The sequence below is a fragment of the Myxocyprinus asiaticus genome, chromosome 23 (assembly GCF_019703515.2).
Source record: "Myxocyprinus asiaticus isolate MX2 ecotype Aquarium Trade chromosome 23, UBuf_Myxa_2, whole genome shotgun sequence".
Taxonomy (NCBI): domain Eukaryota; kingdom Metazoa; phylum Chordata; class Actinopteri; order Cypriniformes; family Catostomidae; genus Myxocyprinus; species Myxocyprinus asiaticus.
Window position 1 is genome coordinate 1929269 of NC_059366.1, and position 15732 is coordinate 1945000.

The 15732-nt window shown below is 39.7% G+C and overlaps 1 protein-coding gene across 2 annotated transcripts in view; it reads left to right on the forward strand.

The window, feature by feature from the left end:
• The window catches only part of LOC127413623 (cytochrome c oxidase assembly protein COX15 homolog), a 68049-nt gene that overhangs the window by 32699 nt on the left and 19618 nt on the right, over nucleotides 1–15732 (forward strand). The window contains exons 3-6 of one of the 2 annotated variants that reach the window (XM_051650902.1): nucleotides 1974–2096; nucleotides 13106–13292; nucleotides 15294–15461; nucleotides 15567–15648. In XM_051650902.1, coding sequence (XP_051506862.1) covers nucleotides 1974–2096; nucleotides 13106–13292; nucleotides 15294–15461; nucleotides 15567–15648 — 560 coding nt within the window. The remainder of the gene's footprint in view (nucleotides 1–1973; nucleotides 2097–13105; nucleotides 13293–15293; nucleotides 15462–15566; nucleotides 15649–15732) is intronic. The other variant, XM_051650903.1, reaches the window with a different exon arrangement.

A 15732-nucleotide genomic window follows, 5' to 3' on the forward strand; every position in this document is an offset into this window, starting at 1 on the left:
TTTACAGCACTGTGGAGGAATTTTGGCCCACTCATCTTTGCAGAATTGTTGTAATTCAGCCACATTGGCGGGTTTTCGAGCATGAACTGCCTTTTTAAGGTCATGCCACAGCATCTCAATAGGATTCAGGTCAGGACTTTGACTAGGCCACTCCAAAGTCTTCATTTTGTTTTTCTTCAGCCATTCAGAGGTGGACTTGCTGGTGTGTTTTGGATCATTGTCCTGCTGCAGAACCCAAGTTCGTTTCAGCTTGAGGTCACGAACAGATGGCCGGACATTCTCCTTCAGGATTTTTTGGTAGACAGCAGAATTCATGGTTCCATTTATTACAGCAAGTCTTCCAGGTCCTGAAGCAGCAAAACAGCCCCAGACCATCACACTACCACCACAATATTTTACTGTTGGTATGATGTTCTTTTTCTGAAATGCGGTGTTACTTTTACGCCAGATGTAATGGGACACACACCTTCCAAAAAGTTCAACTTTTGTCTCGTCAGTCCACAGAGTATTTTCCCAAAAGTCTTGGGAATCATCAAGATGTTTTCTGGCAAAAATGAGACGAGCCTTAATGTTCTTTTTGCTCAGCAGTGGTTTTCGTCTTGGAACTCTGCCATGCAGGCCATTTTTGCCCAGTCTCTTTCTTATGGTGGAGTCATGAACACTGACCTTAATTGAGGCAAGTGAGGCCTGCAGTTCTTTGGATGTTGTTGTGGGGTCTTTTGTGACCTCTTGGATGAGTCGTCGCTGCGCTCTTGGGGTAATTTTGGTCAGCCGGCCACTCCTGGGAAGGTTCACCACTGTTCCATGTTTTCGCCATTTGTGGATAATGGCTCTCACTGTGGTTCTCTGGAGTCCCAAAGCTTTAGAAATGGCTTTATAACCTTTTCCAGACTGATAGATCTCAATTACTTTCTCATTTGTTCCTGAATTTCTTTGGATCTCGGCATGATGTCTAGCTTTTGAAGATCTTATGGTCTACTTCACTTTGTCAGGCAGGTCCTATTTAAGTGATTTCTTGATTGAGAACAGGTGTGGCAGTAATCAGGCCTGGGTGTGACTAAAGAAATTTAACTCAGGTGTGATAAACCACAGTTAAGTTATGTTTTAACAGGTGGGGCAAACACTTTTTCACACAGGGCCGTGTAGGTTTGGATTTTGTTTTCCCTTAATAATAACAACCTTCATTTAAAAACTGCATTTTGTGTTTACTTGTGTTATCTTTGACTAATATTTAAACTTGTTTGATGATCTGAAACATTTAAGTGTGACAAACATGCAAAAAAATAAGAAATCAGGAAGGGGGCAAACACTTTTTCACACCACTGTATAATTCCTTCATTCTTTGCGATCTACATCACCTTAAACAGTTTGGAGTGCGTCTGGACTGTGATGTGTAATTCTTCCTCTCCTCAGTCAGGCGCGAACTGCAGTGCTGCTCTTGCGCATCTTCATTAGAGTTTAATGTGATCTCATTTTACGTTAATGAGATCAAATGACTATTCGTCAGCTACATTTTTTGTCAATTTTTTGTTGTCGATAAAGTCGACTAATCGTTTCAGCCCTAATGTCATTGATTACTTTCCTGGTGACCTGATCATTAGACATTTTAATTGCATTAATAGAATCTCGCAAGCTTTCAGCATCAAGGCAAGTAAGTGACTAGGCTGCTCTGATTAAAAATAATATTTCTTCCTGGTGCTGTGCAGAAAGAATTTTGCCCTAGATAAAGTCAGAGCATTATTCATTATATTATTCTTTTTTTTAATTGCTTTTGGTTATTTATAAGCTTTTGCAGGAGATTTATAAAGTATGATTTTTTTTTTTTTTTTTTTAAAGCATGACATGGACTCCTTTCATGTTTTATTTATTTATTTATTTTTTTAAGAAAAAAAAATCTCCTCTGTCCAAAAGAGTTTTTCTTAAATCCCATGATTGTCAGTCCACACTTAATGAACGATGGCTACATGCTTTAGGTTGACAGAGTCCGGCTTATCCATGGTCGACTGGCATTTAGTGAAGGAGATGAAGCCGCCGCGAAGTCAAGCGGAGTGGGAAGCAGAGTTCTCAAAGTACAAACAGTTCCCAGAGTTCAAAATGTGAGTACATTTCTCCTCTTCTTCTAAAGTACTGATGTCATGCTCACAAAGTGAACTTTTTGGATTTTCACCAATTGCACTTCAGACCAGCATCTTTTAATGGTGGAAATGAGCAGGCCTGCAGTTTTAATAATCTGTTACGCATTATACAATGTGTAATTTCTGTTAATGCTAATGAAGGATAGTAAAGGGATATCTATGTTTATAGTGAAGAAATATATGTACATTCTTTTTTTTTTTTTTTTTTTATCCCCTTTTCTCCCAATTTGGAATGCCCAATTCCCACTACTTAGTAGGTCCTCAATCCGGGTGGCGGAGGACAAGTCTCAGTTGCCTCCACTTCTGAGACCGTCAATCCGCACATCTTATCACGTGGCTCGTTGTGCATGACACCGCGGAGACTCCGCATGTGGAGGCTTATGCTGTTCTCCGCAGTCCACGCACAACTTGCCACGCGCCCCATTGAGAGCGAGAATCACTAATCACAACCACGAGGAGGTTACTCCATGTGACTCTACCCTCCCTAGCAACCGGGCCAATTTGGTTGCTTAGGAGACCTGGATGGAGTCAGCACACCCTGAACCGAACTCGCGACTCCAGGGGTGGTAGTCAGCGTCAGTACTCGCTGAGCTACCCAGGCCCCCATATGTACGTTCTATTTGATCTATTGAAAAAAAAAAAAACTCTTGTCTCCAGTAGGCCTATATGATTTAGTAGTACATGTAGCAATTCTCAAAAAACAATTAAATGAATATCTTGAATGAGAGATCCTGTTAAATGAACATCAATTTGGTTTTCATAAGCAACGCTCAACTACTTCTGCTGTTCTTCTTTTCACAGAACATATTCACATAACTCTCAATAAAAATCAAATAACTGGTGCAGTATTTATAAATTTCCATAAAGCTTTTGATACAGTTAATCACACACTTCTTATGACTAAACTACACAGCTTCAATTTATCAATAAATAGTATTGCCATTTTATCATCATTTCTCAGAAATCATATACAATCAGTTCAAATAGGTGCAACAATCTCTCAGAGTATACATTGTACATTCGAAGTTCCACAAGGCTTGATACTCGGGCCACTTTTTTTTATATATATGAATGATTTACCTTTAGCTTGTCCAAATTCAAACTATATCTTATATGCTGATGACACTGTCATCTTTACATCACATAATAACTTGGAACAAATTACAACCACACTGAACAGTGTTCTTCTAGACTTTTGGCTTACTGAGTATGTGAGATAATTCTAGAAGGTTATTAGTGGAGCTATCTTTAGTGGTCGAAAGAATAGTTCTACCTGAATGAGAGCATGGTGTAGATTGAGTGACATTAGCTGATCATAGCAAACAAGAGATGAGGTAATGAACTGAGATGTTATCGCTCTGTGGTAGAATTTCTATAGTATCAACATCAACTCCATATGACAACTCCGTCCACCTGGAGGCTGTGCGGCTGGCTGAGGACCATGTGACAGTGTGTTCGGGACTGGCGAACCAGTGTTTTTCTTTTCTTTTTTCTCTCTCTCCCCTCTCTCTCTCTCGGGCTCTCCTGCTCTCTTTCTCTCTCCCCTCTCCCTCCCTTCATCCTACTCAGGTTTCCAGGAGGCTGGGAAGACCAGCCGGCGGCAGAACGGCCGAAGGGGCAACTCCTCCCCTACAGGAAGGGGGGGCGGGGGGAGGGAGTAGGTCAGGCTTGTTGATTCCACTGCCTGAATCGGGCGTTGGGGGTATGTGATGAGAAGGAGAGCGTTGCTGGGCCGTGAGGGAGAGAGAGGCATGCAGCAGTTTTTGTGTGTGCGTATTTATGTTTTGGTTATGCTGAAAAGCACTTATGTTGTGTTTTGTTGAAATAAAAGTCTTTTGGTTGGATTTCGCCATCTCCCGCTGCCTCCTTTGTTGAAGAGTTACGAACTCTGTTACAGTGATATGTATACTGTAGCAAGTACAAAATATGACAGAGATTTTTTTATTTATATCTGACGGTGTCACATTAAGCATTTTTAGTTCAAAAGACTTTTATCCTGTCCTCTGAGTAACACCAAAAACTTCACTGTAAATTGTAGCAACACCTCCTCCTCGACCCTTCAGACGAGGCTTAACAATAACCTGGGGGAGTAGATTCATTTAAACTAATATATTCATCTGGTTTATGCCAGGTTGCAGTTCAACAGAGCGCATCCAAATTATGATCTGTAATAATTTCATTTACAATTAGTGCTTTAGTTGAAAGAGATCTAATGGTTAGTAGCCCTACCTTTATGTGATGTTTATCTTTTCTAAATTATTTAGTGAGGGGTTTGAGTTTGGTAGTTCGGGGAACAGAAACAGTAACTATATGATATCTAGGTGAAACAGTCTCTATGTATTGTAGTTTATGTGACCTGTGTGACATCTCAAGGCAGCTAGCAGACGTTCGGGTAACCAGTTTGTCTGCTTCCTGACCTGGGCCCCAGTTAGTCAAATACTATCACTATTAAGACTGTGATACAAATTACTAGAGAGGAAAGCGGGTCCGACTCTCTTTAGCAGGTCAGGTCTACCCCAAAAACTCTTCCAATTGTCTATAAATCCTATGCTATTCTCCAGACACCACTCAGACATCCAGCCACTCAGTGACACAAATCGACAATAAACCTCGTCACCATGATGAGCAGGGAGGGGGCCAGAGCACATTACAGTGACTGACATCATTTTTGCAAGTTCACACACCTCTTTAAATCAAAATCAAATCACTTTTATTGTCACACAGCCATATACACAAGTGCAATGGTGTGTGAAATTCTTGGGTGCAGTTCCGATCAACATAGCAGTCGTGACAGTGATGAGACATATACCAATTTACAATAACATCAAGTTAACACAACACAATTTAAAGTCTAATATACACATAATTACACACAACACAATATACAAATAATAACATACACTGTACAGTATACAATACACACAATATAGATACACATTATTCAATAAAAAAAGTATATATAGTATATATAGAATGTACAGTAGGTTGTATTGTACTGTATTGACATTCAGGCTGTCGGTTGATAGTAAGTTGTTAAGAGAGAATATAATATAATAATAATATAATTATGACAGTCCGGTGTGAGATATAAGAGTAAGAGTAATAAAGTGCAGTGCTGATGTGTTTTGATCGTGGGAGATCAAGAGTTCAGAAGTCTGATTGCTTGGGGGAAGAAGCTATCATGGAGTCGGCTGGTGCGGGTCCTGATGTTGCGATACCGCCTGCCTGATGGTAGCAGTGAGAACAGCCCATGGCTCGGGTGGCTGGAGTCTCTGATGATCCTCCGAGCTTTTTTCACACACCGCCTGGTATATATGTCCTGGAGGGAGGGAAGCTCACCTCCGATGATGTGTCTGGCAGTTCGCACCACCCTTCGCAGTGCTTTGCGGTTGTGGGCTGTGCTATTGCCGTACCAGGCGGAGATGCAGCCAGTCAGGATGCTCTCTACAGTGCAGATGTAGAACCGTGTGAGGATGTGGCGGTTCATTCCAAACTTCCTCAGCCGTCTCAGGAAGAAGAGGCGCTGATGAGCCTTCTTCACAATGACTTCAATGTGGATGGACCATGTGAGTTCCTCATTGATGTGGACACCCAGGAACTTGAAGCTGCTGACTCTCTCCACTGGTGCTCCATTGATGGTGATGGGACTGTGTTCTCTGTCTTTTCTTCTGAAGTCCACCACAAGCTCCTTTGTCTTACTGACATTGAGGGAGAGGTTGTGCTCCTGACACCAGTGTGTCAGAGTGTGTACCTCCTCTCTGTAGGCTGTTTCATCATTGTCAGTGATCAGACCTACCACCATCGTGTCATCAGCAAACTTAATGATGGCATTGGAGCTATGTGTTGCCACACAGTCGTGTGTACAAGGAATACAAGAGTGGGCTGAGAACACAGCCCTGTGGGGCTCCAGTGTTGAGGGTCAGTGATGAGGAGATGTTGCTGCCTATTCTAACCACCTGGCGTCTGCTTGACAGGAAGTCCAGGATCCAGCTGCAGAGCGAGCTGTTTAAGCCCAGAGCCCGGAGTTTCTCATCTAGCTTGGAGGGCACAATGGTGTTGAATGCTGAGCTGTAGTCTACAAACAACATTCTCACATAAGTGTTCTTTTTTTCCAGGTGGGAGAGAGCAGTGTGTATTGTAGATGCAATGGCATCATCAGTGGAGCGGTTGTTGCGGTAAGCAAACTGCAATGGGTCTAGAGAGAGAGGCAGCACAGAGCAGATTTAATCTCTGATTAGTCTCTCAAAGCATTTGCTGATGATGGGGGTCAGAACAACAGGACACCAGTCATTTAAGCAAGTGATTTTTGATTGCTTTGGAACAGGCACAATGGTGGATGTTTTAAAGCATGTGGGGACTACAGACAAAGAGAGGGAAAGGTTGAAAATGTCTGTAAAAACACCAGCCAGCTGGTTCGCGCACTCTTTGATGACGCGGCCCGGAATGGTGTCTGGGCCCGCGGCTTTACGGATATTCACCCGTCGGAAGGATCGGGTTACATCCGCTACAGAGACGGAGAGTGAACTAACCTCTGTAGCTTTGGCCGTGAGAGCTCTCTCTGCGAGGGCGGTGTTATTTCCCTCAAAACGAGCATAAAAAGTATTTAGCTCACCCGGGAGAGAGGCGGCGGTGTCCATGGCGAAGTTTTTATTCCCTTTAAAGTCCGTGATGATGTTAATTCTCTGCCACATGCTTCTAGAGTTGGTGGTGTTAAACTGTCCTTCAATCTTGTTCCTGTACTGGTGTTTTGCTGTTCTGATAGTTTTTCGGAGGGCATAACTGGCTTGTTTATGCTCCTCCGCGTTCCCGGAATTAAAAGCGGAGGTCCGCACATTAAGTGCCGCGCGAACATCGCTATTTATCCATGGCTTCTGGTTCAGATTGATCCGTGTTGTTCTGGTCGGAACAACGTCCTCTACGCACTTTCTGATGAAACACATTACGCTATCAGCGTAAAGCTTGATGTTATCATCAGAGGCGGACCAGAACATCTCCCAGTCCGTGTGATCAAAACAGTCCTGTAGCGTAGAGTCTGATTGGTCCGACCAGCACTGGATCGTTCTGAGGGTGGGTGCTTCCTGTTTCAGTTTCTGCCTGTAAGCGGGAGAAGCAGAGTGAAAGAGTGGTCCGATTTGCCAAATGGTGGGCGGGGGGTGGGATTTGTAGCCATCCCGGAAGGGAGAATAGCAATGGTCCAAAACCCGGTCCCCTCGTGTGTTGAAACTAATGTGCTGGTGGTATTTTGGTGTTTTGGACTGATTTAAAATTGGCTTTATCAAAGTCCCTGGTCACAATGAACGCGGCCTCAGGGTGCGCGGTTTCCTGTTTGCTTATAATCCCATACAGTTCCTTGAGTGCCCGGTCTGTGTCGGCTTGTGGCGGGATGTACACAGCAGTGATAATGACCGCTGTGAATTCCCTCGGTAGCCAGAATGGTCGACACAGAAGCATGAGAAATTCCAGATCAGGAGAGCAGAAAGACTTGATAGAATGTACGTTCCTCTGATCACACCAGGATTTGTTGATCATAAAACATACACCACCACCTCTGCTTTTACCTGAGAGGTCTTTCTCTCTGTCCGCTCGGTGCACGGAGAACCCCGCGAGTTCAATGGCTGAGTCTGGAATCTCTGCAGACATCCAAGTTTCCGTAAGGCAGATAATGCAGCAGTCCCTCGTCTCTCGTTGGAAAGAGATCTGTGCTTTCAGCTCGCAGAGCTTGTTATCCAGAGACTGAACATTTGCCAGTAGAATACTGGGTAGCTGGGGTCGATTTGTGCGGCGTCTTACTCTGAGAACGCCGGCTCTGTTTCCCTTTTCCTCCTGTGTTTCCGTGGCCATACAGCACAGACAAAGAGCTCCGCTTGCGTGTTTGTAAACAGCGGGTCGGCATTGAGGAATTTGAAGTCCAGTTTACGGTGTGTAATTGCTGAACCAATGTCCAAAAGTGTTTGTCTGTCATAGACAATAAGGCATACAACATCCAAGACAAAAAACATAAGAATTGTAAACAAAACAAACAAAACACTACCATGTTGTGTCGGCGCTCGCAACGCAGCAGCCATACTCAGCGCCATCTTGAGTTAAAAAAAAAGATTTAGCATTATCTGTAGTGATTTCTGACTGGTGAAGCCAGACATCATTAGTGCCGACATGAATAACAATTTCTACGTTTAGCATTAGCCAGCACTTGTAAATTTGATCTGATGTCAGACGCCCGAGCCCCCGAATTGCGTTTAACAATAGTGGCTGGAGTCTCTATTTCGACGTTCCTTATAATAGAATCACCTATTACTAAGGCTCTTTCAACATGATTCTCAGTGGGTGCATCACTGAGTGGGGAGAATCGATTGGAAACCCTAACAGGAACGGAAGAGTGGTGTCGCTTTGCTGAGTATGCTGCCAAGACGTCACCCAAATGCCCTGCTGTGGGGTCTCTACAGCCGGAACCAAAGTGTGTGTTGCTCGCTGTACTACCCGCATCCGAAACAGTATCTACTGGCTTCTCTTTCTCACTGACCTCCACTAGTGTTTGGATTCATGTCTCTAACTCATTAAACTTCTCCATCAGCCTGACTAATTCCTTACATTTATCACATGTAAATCCCTCACTGCTGACTTACCACAATTGTTTGTTGTTGTTATTGTTGTTCTTGAGCGGCGAGGGTTTGAGATCGCTGTAGTTCGATGTGGTTCCTGATCAGCAAATGTTTGAGATTGATGTAATAATCCGTGTAAAACACAGAGGAGAAAACAAATGCATGCAGTCGTGATGCGAGATGTAGACAAGTGGAAAAAAAAGAAAATGAAAAAAGAGAGAAACGGGTGCGCGTGGTAAAATACACACAGTTGAAACAGTAGAAAAGAGGAAAAAAACGAAGCACGCGGTAAAATGGCAAAGAATAAAACGATGAACATATAAGAATAAGCAATGCTAAACAGGCTAGCAAGCTACAAACACAGACTCGTGCAGCGTGCCGGCAGCCAGTTGTCATCTTTGCATACATTCAAACATAAACGTATACATAGCTGTTGAATAATCAGTCATGTACTCATGAATTCTCTTAGTATTTGTTTTTCTTTTTTAATCTTTATCTTTTCTTTTTCTGTCTTGCTTTGTTGCTTTTTTCTCCATTAAATTTGTATTCTTTTTTTTTTTTTTTTTTTTTACTTTTTTTTTTTTTAATACTTATTCATGCTACATTTCTTTCTTTACATTTTCTTTTTTCCCCTTTTCTTTTAGCCTGTAGGACAGGAGCCCACTGGAAATCAGATCTTCTGAATTGGGCCAGGAAAACATTGTTTTTGCTTTTAAACTCTTTTAAACTTTCTTTTTTCTGTATAAATAAATAAATTTAAACTCAATTCAACAGGTTGATAAATACACATCCTTGGATGTTTAACACTAATTCAGTTCTCAAACGTAATTATTTCGATTTAACTTAGTTACTTGCTGCATTCAGAGTAAATAAAAGTTATTTTAGAATTATTACATTATTTTTATTCTTATATCCTTTCACAAACGGCCTGTATGTGCTATGGTGGTGAGTTTTATTAGATTTTGCATGGACGTTTTGTTCAAATGAGATCATCTTTTGATCATATTTGGCTTATCTTTCACAGCGGTTACACTTTGGAAATTAAAAACAGCCATTTGCATTCAGAGTTTGTGTGACTTCTTCATGAAAAGTTCAAATCTACCATCATCAACTGCGGGGAAGTGGGTCTTATTAGAGCAAAGACAATCAAAATGACCATGATTCGTGAAATATTATCATTTAAGTCAAATCCTGAGGTTGTCCTTATTCACCATTCCTGGTGGAAATCTAAAGAAGCCTAAATACCCCATAATCTTTTGGAAAAGGTATGTTTTAACCCCACAAGCAGCACTTTTTGGGCATTTTTAGCTCAATTTGAACAAAGCAGACATTAAACGCTGTTCTTTTCTTTTCAGAAATGCCGCCGCAGAGCATTTGTAAATTTAATCTATACTGTATGTTGAAAGCTGAAGTGTGTAAATCAACCTGTGAAAGCTTATTGTCTCTGCATTATAAGCTGGGATATGAGAGAATTATTATTATTATTATTTTTTTTTTAACAAAATTATGAATGAATGAATGTTACATTTGATAGCATTTTTCTTACACTACACTCAAAGCACTACATCAGATTTAACCTCCTGTGACCAGAGCTTGACTGCTATTTGCATTTTCCATTTCCCTTTTTGATTTGTAACTAGTAGCCCCAAATAAACATGCCAAAAAAATAAATAAACAATTCTAGAGCAAATAGTTTTCCTAAAAATGTATGTCCTCATATGGGGACAGCAGGACTAAATTGTGAAATTTTAAATAATACAGAGCTAAAGAATTTTTTTTAATTAAATTGTTTATGTTTCCAGGAGTGTTGGTTATTAATTTTTTTGAGACGTGACTGACTTTACAGCTGATTTTGTGTAAAGCTGCTTTGGAACAGTGTGTATTGGGAAAAACACAAATAAAAAAACTATACAAATATAAAAATTATAAGACTTCATTTGACTTATGTTACAATGTTTTTTCTACTTTGGAAAAAATCTAAAAAATCTCAGGCCGCTTTCACACCTGGCTCGTTCGCAGCATTTGTTTCGGAACCTGGTGCGTTTTCATCCTTCGTTGGGTTTGTTTAGGCATATATGAACACTGCAATTGCACTGCTTTAAAACAGTTGGTCCAAGACCACCTAGTGAGTACAGGCACTTTTCAATGCAGAAATAATGATGACACATAAAAATAATGTTGGATAATTAATAATAAATCAACTAAAGATGGATAAAAATAACTATGACACAAATTTTACAACTCCAATCATCCTTGTGTTAGAGGTCAACCTCTAAATGTGTATTCTGTACCACGTAGCAATGCTTTGCATAAGTGTGACAAAAACAACATTCAAAAATTTGTAACGGTTGTCAATTTTTTTACAGTGCAAACATTCTGACCAATGAAGGGACAGTTTGCCCACATGTGACTTTTATTGACACAGTTTTGGTATGTTGCCTTGTGAAAGCGAACCGAACTAATAAGAAAAAAACGTAACGATTTTAGCCAGTTTCAGAACAAATCAAAAGAGCTACAGGTCTGAAAACGCCCTCAGTGCTCTCTCTTTGCACTGTCAAACAAACAAGTGATAGCCAGTGCTGAAGCATTTTACCAATCAGAAATTACCATAATTCTGATAATTCTGATCAAGTAATGGCCAGCCAATCATCCAATCAATGCCAACCATGTTAAAATAAAATGATACATTATAAATTCTGAATCTACGAACTGATTATCATTGTCCCATGTCTGCCAAACATGTTGAGTGGTGCAAACATCATCTGCAGCCTGAAATTGAACTTTTGGTCAGATGTTAGGAGTGATTGCTCTTGGCTGCATAGCAAAGCTATAGGATGCTCCCTATTTACTGTGTGACTTAACCTCCAGCTTGGTAACTTATTTTCATCCTAAGTCAATATAAAGCCTCTGAAAGCAAAAATGTTTTTCTAAATGTGAAAATGCACAGTAAATATATAGGATTTCTAAGGGGGGAAAAAAGGCCTATGGTCCTCGTAAGCAGTCATTGTGTTTAACAGCGTGCCATTTCGTGATAAATTGCTCACATTTAAAAAATGGCATATCGGATGAAACTAGATGCTGTAATATTTTGATTCAAACAGGTTTAAATGTAGAAGGTTAATTAGGTTTTTTACCAGATGTAGTTTTGTTGGCTTTTCTCCCAAAGACAAATTCTGCTGTGATCTGCGCCATATTGTTTTGTCACATGACTCTGTGCGTCAATAATTTAACTTTTTACTGACAGCCCAGAGTGTCCTGAACTGAAATCAGTCAGTTTAAATGAAATTAAATTATGCATAGTTTATAGAGAAGACAAAACAATGTCTGTGCAGGAGGACGCAGGGTCGTACGAGGTTAAACTACAACATGTATTCGGGATTCATGATATGTTTAAGACCATTATTGGCCATTGAAGATAATTGGACATTGTTAACATTTAAAAAATTGTCAAGTGCTGCAACAACTAATCATTAAAATCGATAATAATCAAAAATTAAAATAATCAACAGCAAATGTAATTATTGATTAGTCGGATATGTGCGCCATGCATAGAGAATTTCCATCAGTAAAGTCACTTTACAGTAGTGCAAACTGCATTTGCATGCATCGTTAAAGTGTAAGCAAGCAGAACACTTTTTTCTAAGCATGGGTGGACTTTTATACTGCAAAGTTTGTAAGCAAGTAGTTTAGTGTGAGCCAGTTCCCGCATCAGGTGTGTTGAAAGAGTGCTTGTGCTGTTTTATGCACTGAATAGTTTTTTCTCTTACAGTATATTGTGTTTTATTTCTGACCATATGTATACCCAGTTGTTGCAGCCTTTAGTCAGCCTTGAGCTCACTGCTGATATCATTGTTATATTTTCTTTCTTAATTGTCATTCATAATTCAGTGGTGAAAATTGTTCTGCTGCTTCCAAACTGTTGTTGGTGTTGTGTAAAAATATCATTTATTGCATTTATATTTTAAACCTTTTTCTACACAATGCATAGCACACTAACCCATTTATATTATATTTTTTTTTAATTTGATTAATCTAAGTAATTATCAACAGGTAAAATGATTATCAAAATAATCAGCCCTTAAGTTATGCGGCAGTTGGTTCAGGTTGATACTGCAGGCAAATTACAGGCTCAGTAAAGTAAATTATTTTTCTATGTCAGTTTTCAAAAACCCCTCAAAAGTTTACTGACAACAGGCAAAACAGTAACCCATAGTTTTAAAATATTGCACATCATATTGATTATCAAACATAAAAATGGATCATAAAAATCAACCAACATTTCTACACCCATCTCACCTTTGTATGGTGCAAGATAAAGTGGACATGGGTTTTACAAAATGGTGACATCTTATTTATTTTATTTTTTTACAGAATGAATCATGACATGACTCTTACAGAGTTTAAGTTTATCTTCTACATGGAGTGGGGTCACCGTATGTGGGGTCGGCTCGTTGGATTAGCTTACATTCTTCCTACAGTATATTTCTGGAGGAGAGGGTACTTCAACCGCTCAATGAAGGCTCGTGTTGTGGGCCTGTGTGGTTTCGTCTTCTTCCAGGTAATAAGTTGTCTTTTTTTAGGGGGGGGGGGTGTCACTCAACCTTCCCTCTGAACAACTTCACAGCTGAACACGCGAGACTGAGGCTCCTGGTTTTCGCCGTCAGGGCTTCATTCAAATAAGAGGTTTATTTTAATTCATCAAGAGGAATATAATGGTTGGATATAAAACGGCTGTTAATCGTTGTCACAGTTGCTGACAGGTTAAAAATAAAACATTTTAAGCTGAAATTACCGCACTACTGACGTGATATTTGCAGTGAAATCGTGACATTCATCTTAAATTCTCATTGCCAGTATATTGAACCGCTTTTATGTGTAATCCTAAACCTGCAGATACAGTGCAGACATTAGAAAATTTTCAGTTTAGACAAGTTTTGAGTTACGGATGTAATAAAAATGGACATGACTTTTTGGCAGACCGCTCTCCGTAAAAACTGTTAATTAAATGCACAATGCAGACATATACTAGCCACACAATGAAGAGAGGTTGACATTCACAATAACATGTAATATCACATTTTTATTCATTGTCATTTTCACATTTATGTGTGAAGAGCAGCGAGTTGGAAAAAAAAAAACAGCACTTGCATGTAAGCACATGTTGAGAGGAAAACCCATCCAAAACTCTTTAAAAACTGAAAACGTTGACCTCTGAGACAATGTTATGATATCCGTTAATGCAGCATTGTGGAATTAATTAAGATTGAAATCGTGATGTAACCTTGCATGCCATATCGGCGTTAAAAACAGCCTGCGTTGACAGCTTCCATTAGAACTGCACAAGCTAATGGTGCCATCTAGCGGTCGTGTGCGGGAAAACACTGAGATGGCACATCATTATGAGATGATCCAATGTTTATCATATTACAATCCGAATCGCGAAGCCTGTCAAAATGATCCCTTCTCAGATGTTGGCTGTAGATTTCCTAACTACGCTCTGTTTGGGTGGTTTTGTGTTAATAAACTATATTCTATTTGTTAACATTTGGTATTGTGAACTAACAATTAACAATTTTTTATTAATCTTTGTTAATGTTGGTTAATAAAACATTTCAGTGTTAGTTCACATTAGTTCCTAGTGCATTATCTAATGTTAACATGTACAACATTTTATTTCCAATTAACACTTTTTATTGATTCACGCACTTGAAACAGAAAAGCAAAACATATATTCATAGAATCAACTATAACCCCCATTATTCCCTTTTCCCCCTCCCAATCCCACCATGACCCTCAACAAACATTGAGTTACACACACAATATATATATATATATATATATATATATATATATATATATATATATATATATATATATATATATATAATATAAAATAAAATAATAGACACATATTTAAAATTGCACTTCTCTCTCCACTGCCCCTCCAAAAAGGCCAAACAGCAGCCATTTTTTTTATTGAAAGAATCTAAGTTGCATAGCATTCTACATGACATCTCCTCAAATACCGCTACCCTGCCCATCTTTGTGCACCACGTACAACAATTTATTTAAAAGTTTTATATATATGCTGAAATTAACATTACCCAAGATTAATTAATGCTATATAAGTAGTTTTAATTGTTAGCGCATGTTAACTAATGTTGTTAACTGATTTGACTTTGCTTAGTACATTTTCCTGCTTTTTTGTGCTTAGCCTGCTGCCATGCTATGAAATATCTCATACTGTATATATAGACTGTTCACATCAAGCCTTTGTTTGGTTAGTTATGTTATTGTCTCAACTGAATGAATCGTTTAAGCATTCCTCATTTGTTGGTGTTTTGAATAAAAGCACCTGCTAAATAAATAATTTTAAATGTTGTAGGAGGAAAACAAAAAGAAATTTAAGTTCAAACCTCTCATATGTTTCAAACATAAAGCTAAATGACATTGTAGCATTTATATTCCCATGAAATAGACTACAAGTCAAAAGTTTGGACACATTTCTTTTAAAATTGTATTGTTCAGTAAAGATCAGCTAATGGGCACTCATGTTTAGGGTCTTCTGGGGTGGTACATGGTGAAAAGTGGTCTGGAGGAAAAGTCAGAGTCATACGACATTCCCCGTGTCAGTCAGTACAGACTTGCCGCTCACCTGGGCTCAGCTCTGCTGCTGTACTGCGCTAGTCTCTGGACTGGACTCACCCTCATGCTGCCTGCAAACAAGGTTTGATCTGACCCCTGTCCAACTGCTGTTTCATGACAGTTTATGGATATTCTTACAGATCAAACTGCAGCATGAAATTCACACACTGTCTCTCATCCTCTGTAGTTTCCTGATAGCAGACGTGTGCTGCAGCTCAGACGGTTCGCTAAGGGTACTGGAGGCCTGGTCTTTCTCACAGCTCTCTCAGGTATCAGCAAATGAATTTAATTTAATTGAACTCTTACTGTGATTACACTTTCGGGGTTCCCACGATAATGGAAATATCAGGGAA